The 22,156-nt window shown below is 40.3% G+C and overlaps 1 protein-coding gene across 1 annotated transcript in view; it reads right to left on the bottom strand.

Annotated features, from left to right (window-relative positions):
* The window catches only part of FAM178A (family with sequence similarity 178, member A), a gene marked incomplete at its 5' end in the record, with an annotated part of 24,811 nt that extends 5,425 nt beyond the window's left edge, over nt 1–19,386 (bottom strand). The window contains 14 exons of the mRNA XM_009873339.1: nt 602–699; nt 1,260–1,436; nt 2,700–2,808; nt 3,260–3,401; nt 5,122–5,197; nt 6,508–6,610; nt 8,775–8,942; nt 9,207–9,323; nt 10,268–10,350; nt 13,202–13,494; nt 14,278–14,367; nt 15,884–15,947; nt 18,183–18,892; nt 19,343–19,386. Coding sequence (XP_009871641.1) covers nt 602–699; nt 1,260–1,436; nt 2,700–2,808; nt 3,260–3,401; nt 5,122–5,197; nt 6,508–6,610; nt 8,775–8,942; nt 9,207–9,323; nt 10,268–10,350; nt 13,202–13,494; nt 14,278–14,367; nt 15,884–15,947; nt 18,183–18,892; nt 19,343–19,386 — 2,274 coding nt within the window. The remainder of the gene's footprint in view (nt 1–601; nt 700–1,259; nt 1,437–2,699; nt 2,809–3,259; nt 3,402–5,121; nt 5,198–6,507; nt 6,611–8,774; nt 8,943–9,206; nt 9,324–10,267; nt 10,351–13,201; nt 13,495–14,277; nt 14,368–15,883; nt 15,948–18,182; nt 18,893–19,342) is intronic.
* Between the last annotated feature and the right edge of the window lie 2,770 nt (nt 19,387–22,156).

Here is a 22,156-nt window from a genome sequence, read left to right as displayed (position 1 = left end):
TTTGCTTACGACTATTAAATTGGATTTTCTGAACGCAGGTCCTATTAAACTAGTAGAAAGGCTAGTAAAATATAAGTACCCTTATCTCATTGCAGCTTTTCTTATGCACAAGCAAACACTGCTAAATACTTGTCTCCAAGCCTGAAATTGAGGACTTATCATTCTCCTTGCTCAGACACATTCTATTAATTTCAAAGATACAGAACTCATAACAAATTTGACACTTAAAAGCAGGCATGAATCACCCAAAGAAAACTTAATTTCAGGTCATTCAGACAAGAATTAGAGTAGGCTATGGATGTCAGAATATAAAATTAAGTCTTTATTTACTATAGGGTACCAAGAAGTCTGCAGCCCAGGAAACTACACATGAAATGTAAAATAAGCCCTTTTCACAGCAGAGGTGATCAAGCAGCTATACATATATACACAGTAAGAGCTGCATATACATCTGTGACATCGGAGAAAACTCAAATACTGTGTTCTGTGTTTTTCTTTGAAGTGCCATGTACCACCTATTGCATTTATCAGACTTCAAGCTTATAGACATAAATCAGCTATTAAAGGATCTCATGTATTTCTGACGTTACAGCATCATTACCGTCCACGACTTATCCAGCTGGGCACCAACTGAACAAGCCACAGGAGATTATGGTGATGACTGGAGAGTTCACTCATCACCAGGCAAAGCTCAGGCATCTTTAAAAGAACAACAACAAAAATTATGATACTGAAGAACAGATGCGGTGGACATCTGTTCTATTTGCAAAGGAACACACATCTTACTCCCTACAAACATGCACAGCAGCAATGTTAAATCAAATTCATCCAATAAGAGATGGTGTGCATAAAGATCTTCCTGCATTGCACCTGTAAAGTCTGCCAAATACTAAGGTAGCTGACATCAGATTGCTTTGAATCACAGTTTATCAGCCTAGTACAATCATTTCTTCGTCCTTTCAGAGAGCCATTTTAAATAAACAGATGTTTCAGTAAACGTAAGATTCAGTTCAACACAACAGTCCCCTTGCAGAAGAGGACAGGAAAGCATAATCTCATGTGACAAAACACCTTTCAGTACACCCACCCACATCCTAGATTTCACACAAATCCAAAGCTCCCAATTTGTTCATATTACATTTTCAAGCAGGATTTTTCTGATATGCCATTAAAAAAATAAAAACTTCAAACCAGAAGTTCCCTGAAAATTAGACAGCAGTTTCATAAATCTAGTACAAGAGAATTATTTAGGAACTTACCTTTGTATCCCAGTCTTTGATACTCATCAGAAGCTTTACGAAAAGGCACTGAAAATCTATCAGAGGAACTTGTTTTAACTGTTTCTCCAAGCTTATTTTAAATAGTAATAGAAGCAGCAGCAGTATTTCTTGATCAGTATATCCACCCTGAATTACTGTTGTACAGAAATCTAGAAACTTTAAAAGGAATAAAAAGCATTAAAATCTGAAATTGGTCTGAGCTTAAAGTATGACGTGAACTTAAGGTTTCCACCCTCATATTAAAATGTACCACAAACAATATATCGTTCTTGAAACACTCGTGTACTAACATCTCCCCATCTCCCTGGGCCTGCACTCTATTTTTTTACACTTGCTGGAGACTCACCTTTCAGTCAAGGCAATATTCCCTGGACACTACAGGAGTAGGAAAGCTCTTTCTCCGCTGCACGGATAACCCTCATCTAACTGAATGAAAGACTCACAGACTTTATAAATACATGATGCCAAAATCATAAATCACAAGATTTTTCACCATCCAGTTCTTATTACACGGGTTACTTACAACATGAGATGTGTGCATAAATGAGAATACAAATTAATCAAGAGATGGTGTACTCTGCCTCTACTGGAGACACTCTTGAGTGCTTCCTCTCGAACTAAGTGATTTTTCTATTTAAAAATCTCTACAGAACTTATGTTAGGAGGATCCATGTGTTGCCTGATCTAGTTGAGAGGCGTCCCTGCCCATGACAGGGAGGTTGGATTAAATGATCTCTAAGGGCCCTTCCAGCCTAGGCCGTTCTATGATTCTAGGATTCAAATAGTTCCACAAGGAACTCTGAAATCAGTTACGCAGTCAGTATTTTCACCATATAACCTTGAATCACAGAGAATTAGCCTGTGGGCTGTGATCAGCACTCACTTGGCCTGTTGTCTCACAGGACACGGCTCACGGATCTCACTTCCACGGAGGAGTCAGTCACAGCTCCACCGGCTCCCACTTCATTCACTTTGTGCAGCTACAGGAGCCGATCACACACCTCTGAGAGCTACACTAACATGCTCAGCCTAAAACGTACCCCCCTCCAACATCAACTCCCCTTTCCATTTCCCCTGGAACATGGAAACAAATAGTTTCCTCTAAATGAGGGAGCAAAGACACCTGACAAAGTGCCACAGCTGGAAAACAGAGGCAGCAGAACTGTGCAGTTGTGAGTGAAGACAGTGGACGTCAGAAAACTCTGAAGACTGCAACAAGCCTGTAATAATCTCTGCTGAACATGAAGCTGAGACCCTAGGGTAGCATCTACTCACAAAACATGGCCAGGACTAGATTGAGACGCTAGGAGTTTTGATTAAAAAAAATAATAAAAAAATAAAGCAACAACCCCCCATACACCCCCTTTCCTAAAGAAAGGCCCACAAAGGTCCCTTCCACACTAACTAGAGTTTTCTCACCTTAATCACATTAATTAAATTGTTTTCTGGTAGACTGGAGAAGGCTGGACCGGCAGAGGTTAGGTCTTCGCTTGGCTGTTGTTTACTCACTGTTTCTCGCATCTGACTTCTAATGAAAGAGACACTAATCTGAGCAATAAATCAACAATTTAAAAGCCCACAAAGGCTTATTTTCATCATACCGAAGGAAAAAAGAAAAAAGCCCCTGCCTATTTAAAAATGTCTTCAAATAAAAGCAATTCTTGGCTACAAAGCACAAACATTTATCTCAACTTGCAACCAATTGCTTACAATTCTGCCCAGCTATTTAGGCAACAACTCTTACAGATCCTCACTAGCCAGCTGCAGGACAAAGGATAATGCTCTCGTTTGTGGAATCTTACCTGTCAAACATCATTTGAAACTCTAGCTTATTTACTTTTATTAAGACCCAAGATGAGAATTTAAAGAAGAGTATGGCACAATGAAAAGGAGGGGAAATAAGCAACCTTCCGATCCTACATTCTAAGCCCAAGGCTTGCTTGCACAGGATCTGAGCAACAAATATCAAAAACACTTACAAAATATCACACTCATTAAAGTTGGGCTGAAGATGCTGCAATGGAAAGAGAGATCGAAACGCAACACCCATATTGACTAAAACAGTTGACACGTCAGCTAGAGAAGGAATCCATGGTTTAGATTGTTCATCATCAATGGAAGCTGCAAGTAAAAGACATGGAAAGGATTAGTTTCAGAATTAGTTCCTAGCATTAGTTCTTTTTAAGGGAAACAAATAAGCTCAGTGGACTGCATCAATTCTACCGGCTCTCATCTCGGTAGAGCTGGTACACCGAACAACATGCTTATTTTCAGATGAGGGCAAAACAGTAATCTACTGCAGCATTTTATGCTAGAGAAACATCTTGCTTACGTAACAGTCAATTTATAATTCCACTCCTTTTCCCTCACAGCTCTCTTTCATCACAAACAGCAGAATAAGCAAGGAGGCAATGTTTAAGAGAATATATAAATCACCATTCTGTATAGGTGTGGGTAAGAGGGTGGTATCATAGTTGGACTGGAGGTGGAGCTAAATAAGATTGTAAAACAGGCAAGGTTTCTGGAACAGAAGTGCTAAACAGATGTAATTCACTTATTTGACAGAAATAAAACAAACTGCCCATTGCAAAACAGGATAATTTGTAAGACGACTTGTATCTGAAAGCCTGCAAGCTGTACAGAGAATTACCTACAGGACACTACCAAGGTAACATCAAATTAGACACCGTGTTTTCCAAACAATGACAGAAGTCACTAGAATTCCAAACCGGGTCAAGTTTGTGTCTTACAGATAATTTTCCAAGAAAACAAACAAACAAATGATAATGGAACATAACACTTGACACTGCAGGTTAAAATGTCAATGTTCAATTCAGTACAAAAAAACCAAAACCAAACCAAAAAGATGTATCTTTTGTTAAGCACTGGAACAGAATGTCTCACAATGGTCTGAAGACTCCACACTTTGCAATTTTGAAGTGGTCAGACAATTTTCCAGGAGGAACTGTAGTCTGTTTGATCCTGCTCCAAGGTCAGAGATGTGCTGGGAGTTTTCCCAGCCTTTATTCTTTGAATGCTCATTCAGAATCAAGCTTAACAGCACCAAAGCACAAAATAAAGGAGGCTACTTCCCTCTTACATCAGCTCACAGTCTGATTTCAAACAGGATTCAAAATACAGGGTACAATTTGGACAGACCTGAGCAAGTACTTTAAGAGATCCACATTGCTTTAACGATGTTAACTGACAGGCTTAAAGGAATTAGCAATTTTTGATGGATCTGAATAAAGTGAAGACAGGAAGAACATGCAAAGAACTTGTACTAGATAAGTACTTGAGAGTACCGACGAAAGAAGGCAAACCACATAAGACATGAGCAGCAGCGTGAGCTGAAGCAGATCCTTGAAAGTGTTTTTGTGCAGGTGTACGATTCGTTTCACATTCACCATTTATCTGGAAAGTAAACTACACAGTGCTATGCACTGGGTACAACTGTGCGAAAAACATCTTGTAGTCCTTAAGCTATGAAATGAATGTCTGCATCCTCCAGAGTAAAAATATGGAGAGTAAACTTTTGATCAGACTGGGCTCCCCTTCAATCCGTGAAAATAACAGAAGTGAGTTTAAAAGGCTCTGTACTTAATGCACTGTTCTGCAAACACATGCCAGGACCACATCCCGTGGTGCAGCTTGCACACGTTCAGTGAAAACCAATTCCTGGCATTTGTGCATTACATAAGTAACAGAAGAGCCTAAACTCATGCCAGAATTCCAAAACAGAGCCAGCATCTTTCACTTCCTTTCCAATTCCTTTCTATACACAACAGAAGGAAAATGCCTTCATTCAGGTGGTCAGTTTTCCCATCCTTCAAATACTCACCATTCCTTAGAGTTATCTCCATCAATCTGTCTAAAATCCGGGTGGAAACACAGTAGTCAGGATGAAAAGACATCACCTGTGGAGAGAAAGGAAGCTACATGTCAAACACCAGGTTGTACGATGGCATCAGTTTAATTTAAAAAAAAAAAAAAACCAGAGGAAAAAAGCAAAACCAAAACCCTAAAGCCTCTAAAGATACAGCAAGGAGAACAGAATATTGTACACTATAGCCCCAGGTTGAATATGTTGGTTCATGACAACATATTGTGTTAAGTGAACTATCACATATATCTCTGGAACCCATTTGCATCTGCGATCAGGAGCAGGGGCAACTGTCAACTACAAGCAAGTTGAACACTTACAATACTCAACCAAAACAATGAATTCTCAGTTTCCCATAGAACTCATGACTACAAAAACGTGACAATGAAGTACAGCTCAGGTTTCCTAGAGCAATCCACTAGCCCAGCAAAAAGACCTCTCCTTTTTTTTCTTCCCCAGTGCTGGACGGTTTACTGCTCTGTAAGTGAGCTGAACTAGCTCACACCACCTCCTCCTTAGAGGAAAGCCAGGGCTCACAGTAGGGCTGGAAGGAAATTTTTTACTGGCAGGAGGGAAGGACACAGAAGAGCAAATGTTTCCCTTTCAGCAAGACCAGAAAACTGGTCAATGAACCCAGGATGCAATTTCACAGGCAGTCCAGCTTTCTTTTTTTGTTTCAGGCACAGTTAGAATGTGGTAAATAAAAAATGAACGGAGATTGGAGAGAGGTATTCTTGCGAGTAACAGAACAAGAGAAATTCCTGGAGATACAGGTACCGACATAGACATTAGAAAGCAGACAGCCACAACGCTTCCTTTGAGCATGGCTTCAGACTTTTTCCTGAGCCATAATGCATGTCAACCTTTTCCAACTGAAAGTTATATCATAATACAAGTATCTCAGATGATTTAGAAGGTGATGCATGTAGAAATTATACTTTTGCATACTGTAGCAAGTAGAGTTTGGGGTTTTTTTTAAAGGCAGAAGGAAATAAGATTAACATCTGCTTGGCCCATACGACTTCTACCCTAGCATGCACTGTGCCCTTCTGAAATGCAGTAACATGTATCAAGATGGACAGGGACATGCAGCTTTGCAATCAGTCACAAAAGGTGAAGAAAAAGCCACTTCTAGTGTTTCACCCATAGTGACAATTAAAGTATTTCAGACCAGAGAATAAACCAGAACCCAGAAATAAATATTTTTTTATTTAAGAGTTGTTTATCTAATGCAACAGATTCCTTGTTCTGATTATGCCTGCTACAGCTGGCTTCCAGGAAGAATACTACACCCGTACAGAGTACAACTGCATAGTATTACAAACTGAATAGTATTAGTCTTACCTGGAAAAGCCACTTCAGAATTGGTATGGGACACAAGATACAATTGTAAGCAGAACTTAGAAAACCATTAATAACTAAAGAAAGCTGCTGTGTTACACCACAACTGTAAGAAAAGAGATGGGAGTGGGGTAAGAGGGAAGAAATCCGTTAGTGGTTGAATAAAAACTTTCACAAAAGCATAAAAACTTTCCCACCACTCAGATCATCACCAAGAGCAAACAAAGATCTGAACATCAAAAAAGATCTTCTGGTCTTACCTATATGAAATACTATACTATATATACATATATATACTATAAATACACATATATACACATACATATACACATATATATACATAGAATCATAGAATGGCCTAGGCTGGAAGGGACCTTAGAGATCATTTAATCCAACCTCCCTGTCATGGGCAGGGACGCCTCTCAACGAGATCAGGCAACACATGGGGACTGAATGGGGATCGAACCTGCGACCTTGGCGTTATCAGCACCACGCTCTGAAATGCCATACTATACAGGTTACATATTAGGAAGAATTTCTTTACTGAAGGGGTTGTCAGCCATTGGAACAGGCTGCCCAGGAAGGTGGCTGAGTCTCCGTCCCTGGAAGTGTTTAAGAGACGACTAGATGTTGCATTGGGGGACATAGTTTAGTAGGTTGATAGGGCTGGGACAAAGGCTGGACTCGATGTCAAGGTCTCTTCCAGCTGAAACTATTCTATGATTCTATTTATGATTAATTGTTACTTACAACAACTACCTTTTCCTCCAGAAAGCCATACTATGTACTTTGAAATATTTGTATTATTAGAGAATAATAGCTTCAAGCAAACATTGCTTTACACTATTGCACTATGAACCATTAAGCCTGTCTACACAGATGGACTGCTATACTCAGTGAGATCAGCAAATAAGATTTTTTTTACTGTCCAATGACCTTTACCAATACTTTTAGAAGAAAACAGGAGAAAAAAAAATAGATTTTTTTAAATAATCTTTTAAATAAAGAGTCTGCAGGCAAGCTAAAGCAATTATTACTGAATTATTAGCTTTAGTCTTCCTTAAAAAGTCAAGTATGTGATAAACAGCTGAATTAATGATACCCAGTTTCCCATATACCCTTCTTTAGTCCCCTCTATTCTCAGTAACTACAGAAACAGGTAGCTCTGTTGAGAGATCTGTGTCTTCACTCCTCCACACACACTCTATCTGCCTGACCAAGCAAGTGGCTGGGAAGACATCTGCGGGTCAGCTCAACATCCAGCACGTGCTGGCTGTGCCGTCTGGGCAGAATGCATAGGCAATTAAATCTTAACTGCCTTCTGCAAGGGATGACTCATTCAATTCTCATTTCTCCAGTCAGATTTACAAAATTATTTTGAAGCTTATATCCATGTGATCTTTAAAATATATTAATAGAGAGGCCCGAAGCCAAAGGAGCACATCACAAACATTGCTTCCTCAAGAGATGAGAAGAAGCCACCCTCCTCTTCACACCGACATCAGCACAGACACACGTACACAAAATCCTTTAAGATTAAATGAATTCTCTCAGTTTCAGTGATCCTGGAAAAAAATGCCAGTGGAAGTAACCAGAATTTTTCAGGATTTGCACTTGTGGTATTAGTCAAGAATTTGTCCAGCAATTTGCAGCCTGACAGCCTCATAAATAAAGAGCACAAACCCCTACGAGTTACAGAACAGTTGCTTATAGACACACAGACACACTGCTAGCTCAGCGACTGAAGCTAACAGATGTCAGAAATCATGACTTTCTGCAATCCTCATTAGGTGGAGCCCTAAGTGCCAGGCCCATTAAGGACGAAAACATGTGCAAGTCTTTCAGTAGATATCATGCAACATCAGTAGGCTGCAAATCAGTTCACCACAAAGGTTTTCTTTCTGTCTTGGTATGGTTAAGCTTTTGTTCATTATAACATTTCACTTTAGCATTTAACTTTCACAAACTGGTCAGCCTGTCAGTGATAGCCCAACAGAGGAGAAATATGGAGGAGGCCAGAACACTTATTTTTTTTTCATTATGTCTCATTTTAAATGTTCCTCAAGAATTCCAGAGGAAGAAAGAAGGAAGCTTCAAGTAACCAATCACTGTTCTGTAAAGCTAACCTGGAAAGGAGAATTCAGGGAGAGAGAGTCAGTCTTATCTACTTGGTAAGACAGAACTGATTTGAATGCAAAGAAAGTATTTTATCTTAAACACTGCAGAAAATCCTACAAGTAAACACAATAGAGAGAAGAGGACATTCTTACCTAAGAAGGAGCTTTTCTACAGGACTTTGAGGGATGAAGTAAAAATTCCTCAAGTCAAGGTTATGTTGATTGAAGATTTTCCCAGAGGCTGATAAATCAAATATATCTTCTCCAGGGTGATAGTCAGGTATGTCATGAGCTACTACTGAAAATTTCTTTAAAATCTCCCTGTAAAATTCAAAATTGTTTCAATGCATGTAAACATTGAGAGGCTATTTGATCCTTGAGACAGTTATTTTCAGATGTTGAACACATAAGCCTTACTTAAAAAACAGCAAAGTCCAAGAAAATCCACCCAGCCCCGAAAGACAATAGAAACGGTTCACAATAAACATATTAACAACAACTGATAGAAAGAGAAAGATTAGGGAAAAAAAAAAAAAGCCAGAAAAGTGAAGAACTAGATTTAATTGGTTTGGGAGTTGGAAGGACCTGTGTTCTTCTGAGAGACCTTCATGTCCACTGGTATTCTCCTCATCTCCTCCATCCAAACAATTATTTTCCTTTCTTTGTATGTCTTCCAGTAATCGCTTTTCGAGTTCATCTACCCTGAAGTAACAGTAGCAGCAGAACGTATCATCAGCATTTAGCATTTACAACAGAAGACAGCAACATTCAAGCTCCAAATGTGAATCCAGGAGCCAGCAGCCAATTACACATGGCAAAAGCATGTGAGATGTGGCATCTGTAAAAAACAAGCACCTTGCTATTGGTGCCACAAAGTGGCTGTTACCCAAAATCTAATAAAGTTCCAACAGCACAACCAATCACTAGTTTGTCAGCAACAAATACACTAAACCAACAGAATTTTTTGTAATTTCACAAAACTTTCCATCTTCCAGTTGATTTTTTTTAAACTCGTTTTTTTAAACATCATGGGAACTGGACTAGATTACTTTTAAAGGTCCCTTCCAATCCAAAGCATTCTATTATTCTACAAAATGGTATTAGCTATAAGAGTATTTACTACCCCATAGTCAGTCAGCCCACAGTTCCTGGGGACAGATTCTCTAACCAAACCGGCTAATCACCCAGAAACACCCATCACCACCACGTGCCATTAGTACATACACCACATTACACTTTCTACCCAGAAGGTCTCTTGCAAGAACACTCATCAGTTCTTTTCACCGAACTGTGTAACTACTCAGATACCAAAAGTCCACACAACTTTGGAAATCCCTTTGAGGAAACTAGTACAGGCAGTGACATAAATAGTTCTATTTCATGCCTGACCAGCAGCTGCTGGCTGGCTCAGTGACCTATAACAAGGGCATCACTAAATCTAGTCTGACTCTTGAGGGGTAGACAGATAGATCATCCAGCTTTTACAGTCAAGCTGAGGCTGCAGGCACTGTCAGATGTAGGTTGGTGGCATTGGCAGGGGAAGTTTAGCTTGCTGCTACCCAAACTCCCAAATCAGTTTTGAGAAGATGAAGACAATCTTCTACAATTCCAACCCAAGTTCTTCAAAGCAGCTTTAAGAAACAAACCTCTTAGATTCTTCTTTCTCCTTCAAGAGATGCTCTAAGCTGTTCACGTACGACACCTGGCTAACAACAGGAGGCTTAGAAAGCTGTAAATGAAACAGTAAGAAATTAAAAAAAATACCACAAGCTATCAATTCATTTAGTGTTAGACAATAAACAACAAAAATAGAAACCTCTTCTCATTTTAATAATATTTTACCTTAAGATAAAAACTTAAAGGTGACCCTGAAACACAGGATGATTGACTATTTAGGTTTCTCAGTCCCCTGACAACTTTATATAGCGGCCAAATCTCTTTCAGCGATAAATTGAGAAATAACTCCTTCACAATGGATCTGAACAGCAAAGCAAGACTCTGCTTCTCTCCCTAGAGCTGACCTTCAGCTAACTTTCACAAAGAGAATTAGCATCAGAAGCCTTTCACCTCACAGTTGCATTATTATCTTCCACCGAGGCCCTGAGAATCTCCATTGTCATGCACGAGACAAGAAGCTTCAAAAATTATTCAGTTACCGCTGTTATTTTACCAGACTTCCTAGAGGGCAAAGCACCAGTGTTTGCTAAATCACTTCCAGAATCATCAGACAAAACAAAGCTTCCAATCCAAATCCTTATACAAACCCAAATTAAGAAGCTAATAAATAGAATAACAGAACACACAAGGAAAGTCTTATCCCCTACCTAAATCAGTTTGGTTTTCAGTAGCCGGTGTTTTATTCAGCTAGTAGCAGACAACACAGATTTGAAATCTTTTACGGCCATGACTCAGTTCTTTGGACAAGCAGCACGCACCTGACACCACCTTCTTAAACTGCAAGCCTCTTACTAGCGACAAAACTCCTTCCTATGGCCTCCTTCATTTTAGGAGAACAAAATTCAGTAAGAGCATGCCCTCTTCTCCGGGATTTTCTATTACCCAGAGGTAACAAGTTAGATTAAGAAGTTAGTGCCCACCTGCTAATAGAAAAGCCACTAAATACAGATTTAATTTTTTGTATTCAGAGATATCTTTCAAAAGTATCAAGCAGTATGTCTTTGTGTGGGAAATCTCGTGGGAAAGCTGAAGACTTCTAATTTTGTATTTGGTTAATATGTCTAAAATGAGGGTCGAACAACTGAGGAATCAATACTTTATTCCAATGTGCACGCATGCCCCTTCTTATAAAACAAGAGAAGAATGCTAGCATATGCAAAAACCATGGTCATGGAGATTTTGGGACAGTTCGTAGCTGTTTTATCTTACTTGGCCATTAATTATGCAGAAACAGGATAAGTCAAATGCGGTCACATACACGTTCAACCAACATTTGATCTAGGCTACACCTGTTTATCAGTCTTAACCATTAATTACATAGAAATGTCAGTTAAGGTTGTGGAATACATATGTAACCACAGAAGTCAGATCTATAACATGCTTACATAATGAATCGTTAAGGACAGATAAAATAATTATGGCTGTTCAACATCTGTCTATGGAGACAGTAACTCATTCAACAAATAAACTGTTTCAGAGATTTAAATATGGGAGGAGAGGAGGATGAGAGTATTCATACAGGTATTCCTCTAGAAAGCAGCAGCAGGCTGACCCAGCCAGCAGCTCAGCACCACACAGCGTGCTCATTTCCCTGCCCAGTGGTGCGGGGGAGCAAGTAAGAGCTAAAGGAAGAGAATTCATGGGTCGAGATAAAGTCAGTTTAGTAAATAACGAAAGAGGGCATGAGGGGGGAAAAAACTCAAGCGATGTGAAGGCAAACACTCAGCACCTCCCACAAGCAGAAGGATGTCCAGCTAGACTCTGAGCAACAGCTACGTGCCCAACCAACTCCCCTCTGTGGAGCATGGCAGTATCGGGTAAGGAAAATACATCCCTTTGGTCAGCTGGGGTCAGTTGCCCAGGCTCTGTCCCCTCAGGACTTTTTGCCCTCTCTGGCCTACTTGCTGCGGGGGTTAGAGTGGGAAGAAGAGAAAGCCTTGATGCTATGCAAGCACTGCTCTGCAATAACTAGAAGACCGGTCTCTTACCAACACCATTTTTGTCAGAAATACACAGCACCATACAGCTGTTTCCAAAAAAAAAAAAATTAACTAATTTTTTTAAACTAATTTTTAATTAACTAATTAATAGCCTGACTCGGTACAAAATTTTTTAAACGAATGCAGCCATCTCCAACCTGTACCAACTTTGTCAGGAACATCACACTAAGTCTTACTGTGGGACCTTCCTCATAAAACCATTATTTTACAATAAAATTTCAAAATCAGTATTTGACAAGCTGTTATTGAACAAATAGGCTAACTTTCTAAAAACACAGACCCATTCATCACCCTAACATCCTGTAAACTGGGATTCAGACACTTCATCTATCCCTTGTGAGCAGAAGTCATTCAGCTTTTTGAAGCACTTTCTAGAATACTTCCAATTTTCATGAAATTCAACCTCAAAGAAAATGTCACATTTACAGATCAAGATTCTGACAATCACAGACTGTGACAAGGACATAAGACTGGAGTCCAGCACAGAGATCTCAACATCTAGAGCAACTTCCTCTAGTTAATGTCAACTCATAACAATCTTACCTGATAAGGAAAATGAAAACATTAGACATCACATATCTTTTAAATGTAACCTGCCTTTTTCTTTGGGGGGAAAAAGATGAAAAAGAACTTCTAAAAACGACCACAAGGCATGCAGCTAACATGACCCAGCTGCACAGGCCACTTTCAGCCATTCTAAGGACAAGGACAGTTACAAGCACCCCCTTTCTCTGACTACATTACACTGTAGGGCACAGTACCCTTAAGCCAAGTAACCAGTTTTGCAGGCAAATAACTCTGAGAGTTTTCACGCATTATCAATAAAGGAATAAAGAAATATAAAACCCCACAATGTAATAAAGCTGATGCAACTTTTTGTTATTGTTGTTTTTAGCCACTTACATGATGCTTCAGTAACGGAGTCACTGTGTCCTCACAAAAACTGTCAAGACAAGATTCTTCCACGGTTCCTGCCTGTGGTTTGGGACTTGAAGAAAGACTTTCTTGCAGTGGCATGAATTCTACTTCTTCATCGTTGTCATCATCACTACCTAAACTGCAATCCAAGCTCTCATCTTCACTATCAAAGCTGCTTTTTGATTTTCCGTTCAACTTGGACTTGTCCGTACAGGTGCTTTCAACTTTTATCTCTCCTGACAGTTGTGAAGATGTATAGCCACTCCCCGTGCACCCTTCTTTAAAAGACAATGAACAGCGAACACTTTCATCAGCCTTTTCAGAGAGTGAAAGTTTCCCAGATCCTTCCACTGGACAAGAATCAGAAGCATTTTCTGAAGTCTTGCCTTTTGGTTTTGAAAAACTGTTGCTGGCTTGAATACTGGATGCTGTATTGTGTGCACATCCTTCTGGTCTTTTCCTATCTTGCTGTTTCTTAGCATCCAATACCTGAGACAAGCCAGCATTCTGGAGAGGAGATTTCACATCTTTTGTTTGTGTTAAGTTCTGGAGAGAAGGCAACACAGTACTTTCTTCCTGAGAAAAAAGAAGGGACTTTTCCAAGAAAAAGTGTGAGTTAGCCACCTGCAATTGATTCTCTTTGGTATCCACAACAGAAGTATGGTTATTATTACCAGGACCGTGCGCAGAATGTGAAGATGACAGACCTACAGATGAGCAATTATTTTTCTTATTTTCATCGCTTAAGTTGAGGTATTCCCCTGGAAGAGCAGAATCACGTTTAGGTAGAGCAGCAGCGTCCATCAGCTGCAGGACATCACCACGAACAGACTTTAAACAGACAGTTTTTACAGTGCCAGACTTTCTATTTTCATGTTTTGCAGATGACCTACTAAAAGCAGGGTCATTCAAACTCGATCCTTCAGATTGATTTGAGCCATCAGCATCCACACTTAGGGCAGTGCACTTTCTTTTCCCAGGATCGTCTATTTGGTTAGATTGCCCAGAAGACCTCTTAGATGTAAGGCAGCGCGAAGGAACAGACGGGCTCCTCCACATACCAGCGGCCATCTCAGATGATGTTCTCAGTGCGTTTGGAGAAGACATCTCATGTTTCGAAACCTGCTTTGGCTTTGCTTGAGATGGGTCATCTATAAAGTGTTTAAGAAAAAAAAAAGTAAATGACTGTTGTCACGTTTAAATAATAAATTATAATTAAAAAAAATTCACTCCTGTAACAGCTTACCCTTTAAAAAATTGACTTCCGTTTTTAAGTCAACTATGACTGAAATTTTTATCAGGAACTACAATACTTTCATTCTGCTTGAACATAGTGGACTACCATTCAGACTTGGCTGATCCTGATACTGTACTGTTATGTTATTATTGTAACTAACTCTGAAATGAAATTAAATCCTTTTACTTTAAAGCAGCTCCTAGACACCTTAAAACACTTTTCCAATACACCAGTATCAATCAGTCATTGGAAACAGACGATAGCCCAGCTGACACATGGGACTGGAAGAAAGTTTTTGTTGTTACATATTACGGTTAAAGATAATGAAGAGTATGAAAAATATCACTGAAATACTGCAATAATTTTAACAGTGGTCATAAAACAGCATTCAGAATATGAAGAAATTTGTTCTTAGGCTATGATTCAACGGCACCAGATCTCATCTTCCTCACCAGGCTTTTTTGGTTCCTGCCTTAAGCTGTGGCACCAGCACCCGGACACTTCAGGACAAGCTACTTTGACACAGCTGATGTGGCCAAGAACTTCCCAACTCAATTTTCAGCCAGATGAGCTCCTTCACCACTGACCAAGCCCCAGTCCTAGCACAGCTGGTACGTGAAACACAGCAGCAGAGTCCAGCAGGTTTACACAGCCATGGACTCACAACACAGAAACAGAATCACAGAATGTGCTGGGCTGGAAGGGACCTTTAAAAGTCATCTAGCTCAATCCTCCTGCAGTGAGCGGGGACATCTTCAACTAGATCAGGCTGCTCAGAGCCCCGTCCATCCTGACCTGGAATGTCTCCAGGGATGGAGCCTCCACCACCTCTCCGGGCAATCTGTGCCAGTGTTTCACCACCCTCATTTTAAGAACTTTTTTCTAACATCTAATTGAAATCTACCCTGCTCTAGCTTAAAACCGCTGCCCCTTGTCCTGTCACTACACACCCTTGTGAACAGTTCCTCCGCAGCTTTCCTGCAGGCCCCTTCAGGCACCAGAAGGCTGCTAAAAGGTCTCCCTGGAGCCTTCTCTCCTCCAGGCTGAACAACCCCAGCTCTCTCAGCCTGTCCTTGTAGGGGAGGTGCTCCAGCCCTTTGACCATATTTGAGGCCTCCTCTGGACCCGCTCCAACAGGTCCATGTCCTTCTCATGTTGAGGGCTCCAGAGCTGGACGCAGCACTCCAGCTGAGGTCTCACCAGAGCAGAGCAGAGGGGCCCACCCACCTCTCTCCATTTGCTGGCCATGCTTCTTTTGATGCAGCTCAGGATGCGACTGGCCTTCTGGGCTGCCAGCGCACACTCTTGGCTCTTGCGCAGCTTTTTGTCCACGAGTTATTAGTCCTTTTCCACAGGGCTGCTCTCGAGCACATCATCCCCCGGCCTGTACTGATGACAAGGACTGCCCTGATCCAGGTCCAGGACCTTACATTTGGCCTTGTTGAGTCTCCTGAAGTTCACATGGGCCCACTTCTCCAGCTTGTCCAGGTCACTCTGGAGAACATACCAGCCCTCTGGTATGTCAACCACACCACTCAGCTCGGTGTCATCTGCAAACTTGCTGAGGGTGCTCTCAATCCCACTGTCTATGTCATTGGTGAAGATTTTGAAGAGCACTGGGCCCAGCACGGACCCCTGAGGGAGATCACTTGTCACCCATCTGGACATTGAGCCATTGACCCCAACACTCTGGGTGCGACCATCCAACCAATTCTTCATCCACCAAAGAGCCCAACCATCAAATCCGTGTTTCTCCAACTTAGAGAGAAGGATGTTGTGAGGGACTATGTCAAAGGCCTTGCAGAATTGCAGGTAGATGACATCTATTGCTCTTCCCTTGTCCACTGATGTAGTCACTCCATCATAGAAGGCCACTAAGTTGGTCAGACAGGACTTGCCCTTGGTGAAGCTGTTCTGGCTGTCTTGAATCACCTCCCTGTCCTCCATGTGCCTTAGCAGAGTCTCTAGGAGGATCTGTTCCATGATCTCCCCAGGCACTGAGGTGAGGCTGATTGGTCAGCAGTTCCCAGGGTCTTCCTCTCTACCCTTTTTAAAGACGTGTGTAATGTTTCCCTTCTTCCAGTCCTCAGGGACTTCACCAGACTGTCATGACTTTCCAAATATCATGGGGAGCGGCTTGGCAACTACATGAGTCAATTCCCTCAGGACTCTGTGATGCGTCTCACCAGGACCCATACTCTCCCTGGGTTGAGTTTCCCCCTCACAATTTTTTTGTTTGTTTTTAAATCACCCTGCTGACCTAGCTCAAGCTTTTATTCACATAAGCTTTTCACATTCAGCTCTACTACTACAGAACAAAATTATGTGGTTAAAAAGGACAAAAAGCAACAAGAATATCAGCTCAACTTTAGTGTTCAGTTCAACAAGAATGTTCTTTTTTGTATTAAATTGAAAGGCAAAATTTGTTAACCACCGCAGTGAACGTGGATTTTCCAAAATGCAAGAGAAACCGTAACAATAATCAGAGATTAAGGTCTTAAGACACAGAAATATCATGACTTCTAATTAGATTACAAACAACTTGTGTGTAACTTTTAAACATCTTCAATCTTGCCATATATTAGAAATAACCTTGACTACAGAGCAGGTTTTTTTGAAAGACAAAACAAAAAGATAACTTCTGGAAAAAAAAAATTATAAAAGAGACACTAAGCGATGAACATGATTGTTTAATTAATTCTGTATTACCAGCAGTACTTCTACCTGAGGCAGTCTCTCTTGAAAAAGAACGTGGTATTTTTCTTAAAGGACATCCATTTCCCTAAAAATAAAGACATAGAAAATAAAAAAGTTAATCACGTACTTTTTAAAACCAGGATGTAGATGTCTTGAGCCAAGTGCTGAATCCAGCACAAACTTATTTCCACACAGCCCCAGAAATATGGTAATATACTGAATTTCAAGGCAAATTTAAAACGCAGCTGCAAAGATCTCAAAAAAATGACTCTCCACAACCCAAACTTTATATCTTTCCTCCAGACTGGCCTCCAGTTTTAAATCTCTCCACTTTTAGGGCCATTAGCAACTTTTTAGTCCCCAGGCTATATGGCCACATAGCCCGGCTGGCTTTCCTCAAACAGGTCATTAGGAACTTAACAAAATGACAGAAAGCACAGACAGGCAAATTCAGTGGGAGGGATGCTAAGGAGACAAGGTAGCACAAGCTAAACAACCTTTTTTGTTCCTCTCATAGCAGATTGTGGAGGCATACATAATGCAAGTAACCAGCAACCTTTTAAAGGTTTTCACAGCTGGTAAAAAGTGAATATAATTCAACCGGTAATGAAATAGCACATACTCAACAGGAGTACTCTACTTTAAGTAAGTAAAATGGCTTAAGTGCATAAATCTGAACCTGCAAATCCTAACTAGCAGAAATTTGCCAGACTGTTCCCCACACCACATTTACAATTGCCATTGTATTTCCAAGCTTGTACCTAACCTGGAATATCTCCCCTGCTTTTAAACCAGGATTTATCGTTAGCTAACAATGGCTTACACAAGCACGACCTAAAATTTACAAAGGAATAGCAGAAGAGCATAGACTTTTGTCACATCTGAAAAAGACAGCACCAAGAATCTCATCCTACACTGAAAAAGAAAAAAAAATAAAATAGAAAAAAACACCCACAAAAAAAACACAAACCGAAAAACCCACATGCACAACAGGTCACAGATTTCCACCTTTCATGACACATTGAAACACACCTGATGTGATACACTTGTTCCTGAGAATGGCTTTACAGGATGCGGCATAGATGGTCTCATTCTATGTTTCTTTCGCTTCCTCTCTCTGCGGAGAGCTTCCAGCGACAACCTAAACTCAGTATCAGCTGGAGCGCAGGGCAATTTCATAGGAAGACCTGGGTTTTCGCACAGAGACACGTTCGCAGTGCCATTATTTCTAGCACAAGCTTTTCCAGCATCAGCTTCCGACGATGAATCCCATTTGTCAGAGTCTGAACTAGTGTCTTCTAGATCCATAGAGTCAGTTTTCTGTTCCCAACTATTTCCAAAAGACAATGGTGCTCTTGTTACACTCAGACACTTCTCACTTCTTCCCTGCTCTGACTTGACAGTTTTATTCTTTTTGGCCAAGAAACAACTGCGAGATCCTGCAGTAACGAGCAGTTTTTGAATCACAACTTTTGGGTTCAACGAATCCAGTGCCTTGCATGCTCTGCTATTCTCTAAAACATTTACACTGTCCTTTTTCTTCTTAATTCCTCTCCGAAAGGCATCTACCACAGGACTTGTGTTTGGTGTTCGGTCTGGTATATTTTTTCTTCTGACCTTCTTTGGAGAAGCTATTTTCTTTTCAAAGTGTTCAGCGCATAAAACTGACAGGCCGATGCCTGCATCTTTTACAATTCTTCTGTCCGGTGAGCACAACACAGTTCTGTCTTTATGACCAAGTTCTACAAGAGAAAAGAAAAATTATTCATAACCACAATATTGGGGAAAAAAAAGTAATCTTATTGGACTGTATTACTTGACATTTTAGCGCGCTCACACATGATCCAAACTGAATTTAGTTCATTTCTAGTTTTGCTAGCGCCAGGCAATTTATTTCATATCAAAGAATTGCATGATCTAGGTCACATCTTCAGTTGTTACAAACAACCTAGCTTAAGCACGAGACAGTAACTTGAAATAATTACATCACTAAAGAAATTAATTTTAATAGGAAATTAACGTTTTCAGTTACATTATTAGAAAAAATCTAAATGTGCGCGTTTCAACATATTTGGTATGATACACTGATCATATTGCTGCTCCAATTTGGAATAGGATTGCGCTGTACTTCTGCACATTTACAAAAATTAAAACTCGTATAAATATCTACCATTTAAAAACCACATATTTACCTTGCTTTACCACTGGTTTGAAGAACTCTGTAATGGTCTGGTTTCTGAAGAGAAAACAGAACTTTATCTTAGGAACAATAATTAAATGCCCATACAGTAAATATTGATAAAATTAAAATGCTGTAATTTATTTCTACTGATTTTGCTTTCATGCCAGCAGCTTTTATTTCTGATAGAGAAAGAATCATCATCCTCATCGCCTTCTGGCCTTCACTCTGCTTGGTAACTAAGCCAACTGTCAGTTTCCTCGCTCAGACTGTTTGCTTTGTCACCCTAGTAAGTCTTAACCACCCTTCCAGCTTCAACCAAGCTTTCTTAAGCAGGACCGACCTCACCCATATCCAATATTCTAGGTGACACACCTCACCAGTGAGTTATGAGACGTGTTAACAACCTCCTCATCTCCACTGGCAACACTGTGAGCTAGTAACGGGTACCGTCATTTATTTATTTTCTGAAGATGTTAACAGTGGTGAGCAGCTGACCTTAGTGACACCACCAGTGACCAAACCCTCTTCACCACATGATTAGTTGCTATCAAGCCTAACCTACACCTGCAAGTCATGAAGTTCAACTAATCCTCTAACTTTCTGCTTGTTGCCCACACCTCTTTGTGCACCACTGTTCATTGCTTTTTTCACACATCTGGTGCCAGGCTTCGATGCATATTCCTACCTGCACTGTTGCCAGAATTCTGAGCGGAAACTTGCCCCAGCACCTCCCTTAACACACATCTGTGGCCTCCCTCCCAGCAAGTATTAAGGGCATCTTCTGGCTTCCAACAGAAATAGCGGTCCACAACCATCTTATTTTTACATATACATAATGAATAGCTTTAAATCGAAGCTATTTTCTCTGGTAAGAATACATGGGATGTGAGAACACCAAGGCATTTCTCCATGAGAGACTGTCACTTCTAAAAATGGATGAGCTTGTCCAAGTAATGTGCAATTTGAACACTAAAATACATCAAGAACTAGGAACTTGCTATCTTAATCTTCTCCCATATAGCAAGGAAGTCTACTAACAACATGAAGACTATACTTGTCCCTGGTTTGGAAGTGTCTCTTCAAGTTCCAGTAAGACACTGGTGTGAGAAAGCAAGACTAATGCATATTTCTTGAAGACTTTTTTCCACATTTTATAAGCTATTTGTGTCTTCCAAAATAAAGCAAAGTTACTGTCTGTGTAACTGGCAAAAATTATTTCACATTCTAAGCTAATACATTCATACATGACTGCTTTGACCAATTCAATATAATTTCTGGACTTCAGGCCACAACCACCCACTGCTCACTTGTTCAAACTAAACCCGGATTTAATTTTGAAGTTTTCCTTAAGCTTGTTACTTTCACTTTTGCATTCTCTAACATGGCTTCTGCATCTGAAGCACCTACAAAGAAAAAAAGCCCTGTTTACGATACATTGATACTTCTTTCATCAGGCTACTGGCAAGCAGTGACGTTTAATAATACTGTAACTCAGTTAAAAGCCATCAGTAAACGGGATATATGAGTGCATAAAACTATCTTTTCGGCTTCCCAAAAAGAGCAGAAAAACTGCTTGTCAAAGATTACTTGCCTCCAACCTGTGACATAGGCCAAAAAAGTCCCATTCTGCCCCTACACTGAAGCAACAGGGTGCCCAAATTTCAGCCTGACAGAAGAATCGAGACGCTAAATGGCAGGTTTATTTGCTGTTACTGACTGAGTTGTCTTTCCACCCTAGATCACCTCCCACTCTGACACCTTGACCTCACCGTCTCTTGCTGCGAGGCTCTTTCCACCTTGCATTCCTCAGGACACTCCCAAGCCTCGTGATGGCTCTCACAACTGCAAAATGATCCCATGCCCACAGCTTTCTGCACTGCGTGTCTTTCCAAACCCCTTCTGTTTTCCCAGCTATGCAACTGTACTTCTTCATTACAGGTCAAAGCCCAGTGGGCAATACCAACCACTGTTGGCTGTGCAAATCTCATCCTCAGTTACCTCTCAGGTTCCTCTCTGCACTTGAAACTTGAAGAGACACCAAAACCAAAGCTTTCTGCTATCTTCTTCCTCCTTCTTTCTGCTGCCACTCATTTCAAACGACTGCTTAGCTCTCTCTAACATCCCCTACCTCGTTGTATTTTTTGCTGTCTTTTATTCTAAATGCACAAGCTTCGAAACAAAGTTCATGTTTGTTCCATAATTACACAAAGTCTTGTATAAAGTAACTGAGATAATAGAGGCACTGCTGCTAAAAAAAACGTGGCCTTTATTTCTTTTTCCTTGGGGTAAAGTTTTAACTTGGATGGAGAGTGATTTGACTTAGACTATTCTTTTTTAAGTGTTTATCCACTCCATTTCTACTTCTGCTTTCAGGAAGCGTAAGACATAAGAACTGTCCAACAAAAACAAAATAACAATATCTTAAGTGTTCCATTCTATCTCCAACAAGGAAATGTGACAGAAACTTCAAACAAAAGCAAAGCATGGAAAAAAGTAAGAAAGCACATGTTACAGTACAAGAAGACTCAAAAGAAAGCATTAGGCTTCCCAATCTGCTTTTCAAATATAAGGAAGTACAAAAAAGAACACGTGATTGTCTATGTGAACAGGATCATAACTGTTCACAAACTATTCACAGGAGAATTTCCACTATTGTTTTAATAAGAGATCAAATAATCAGTCCTAAAAGAATAAATAGCTGATGATGCAAAAATAATTACTTTTTTTTTTTCACTTGACACAAACATCACAGTTGTTTAATGTATCTTTGTCAACAACGGCACAGCTCCGGTTAAGCTTTTCAACAAAATACATAAATTCAGCA

The sequence above is a fragment of the Apaloderma vittatum genome, unplaced genomic scaffold, assembly GCF_000703405.1.
Source record: "Apaloderma vittatum isolate BGI_N311 unplaced genomic scaffold, ASM70340v1 scaffold6637, whole genome shotgun sequence".
Lineage (NCBI taxonomy): Eukaryota > Metazoa > Chordata > Aves > Trogoniformes > Trogonidae > Apaloderma > Apaloderma vittatum.
Note: the sequence above shows the minus strand (reverse complement) of the source record. Positions and strands in the feature narration are given on the sequence as shown.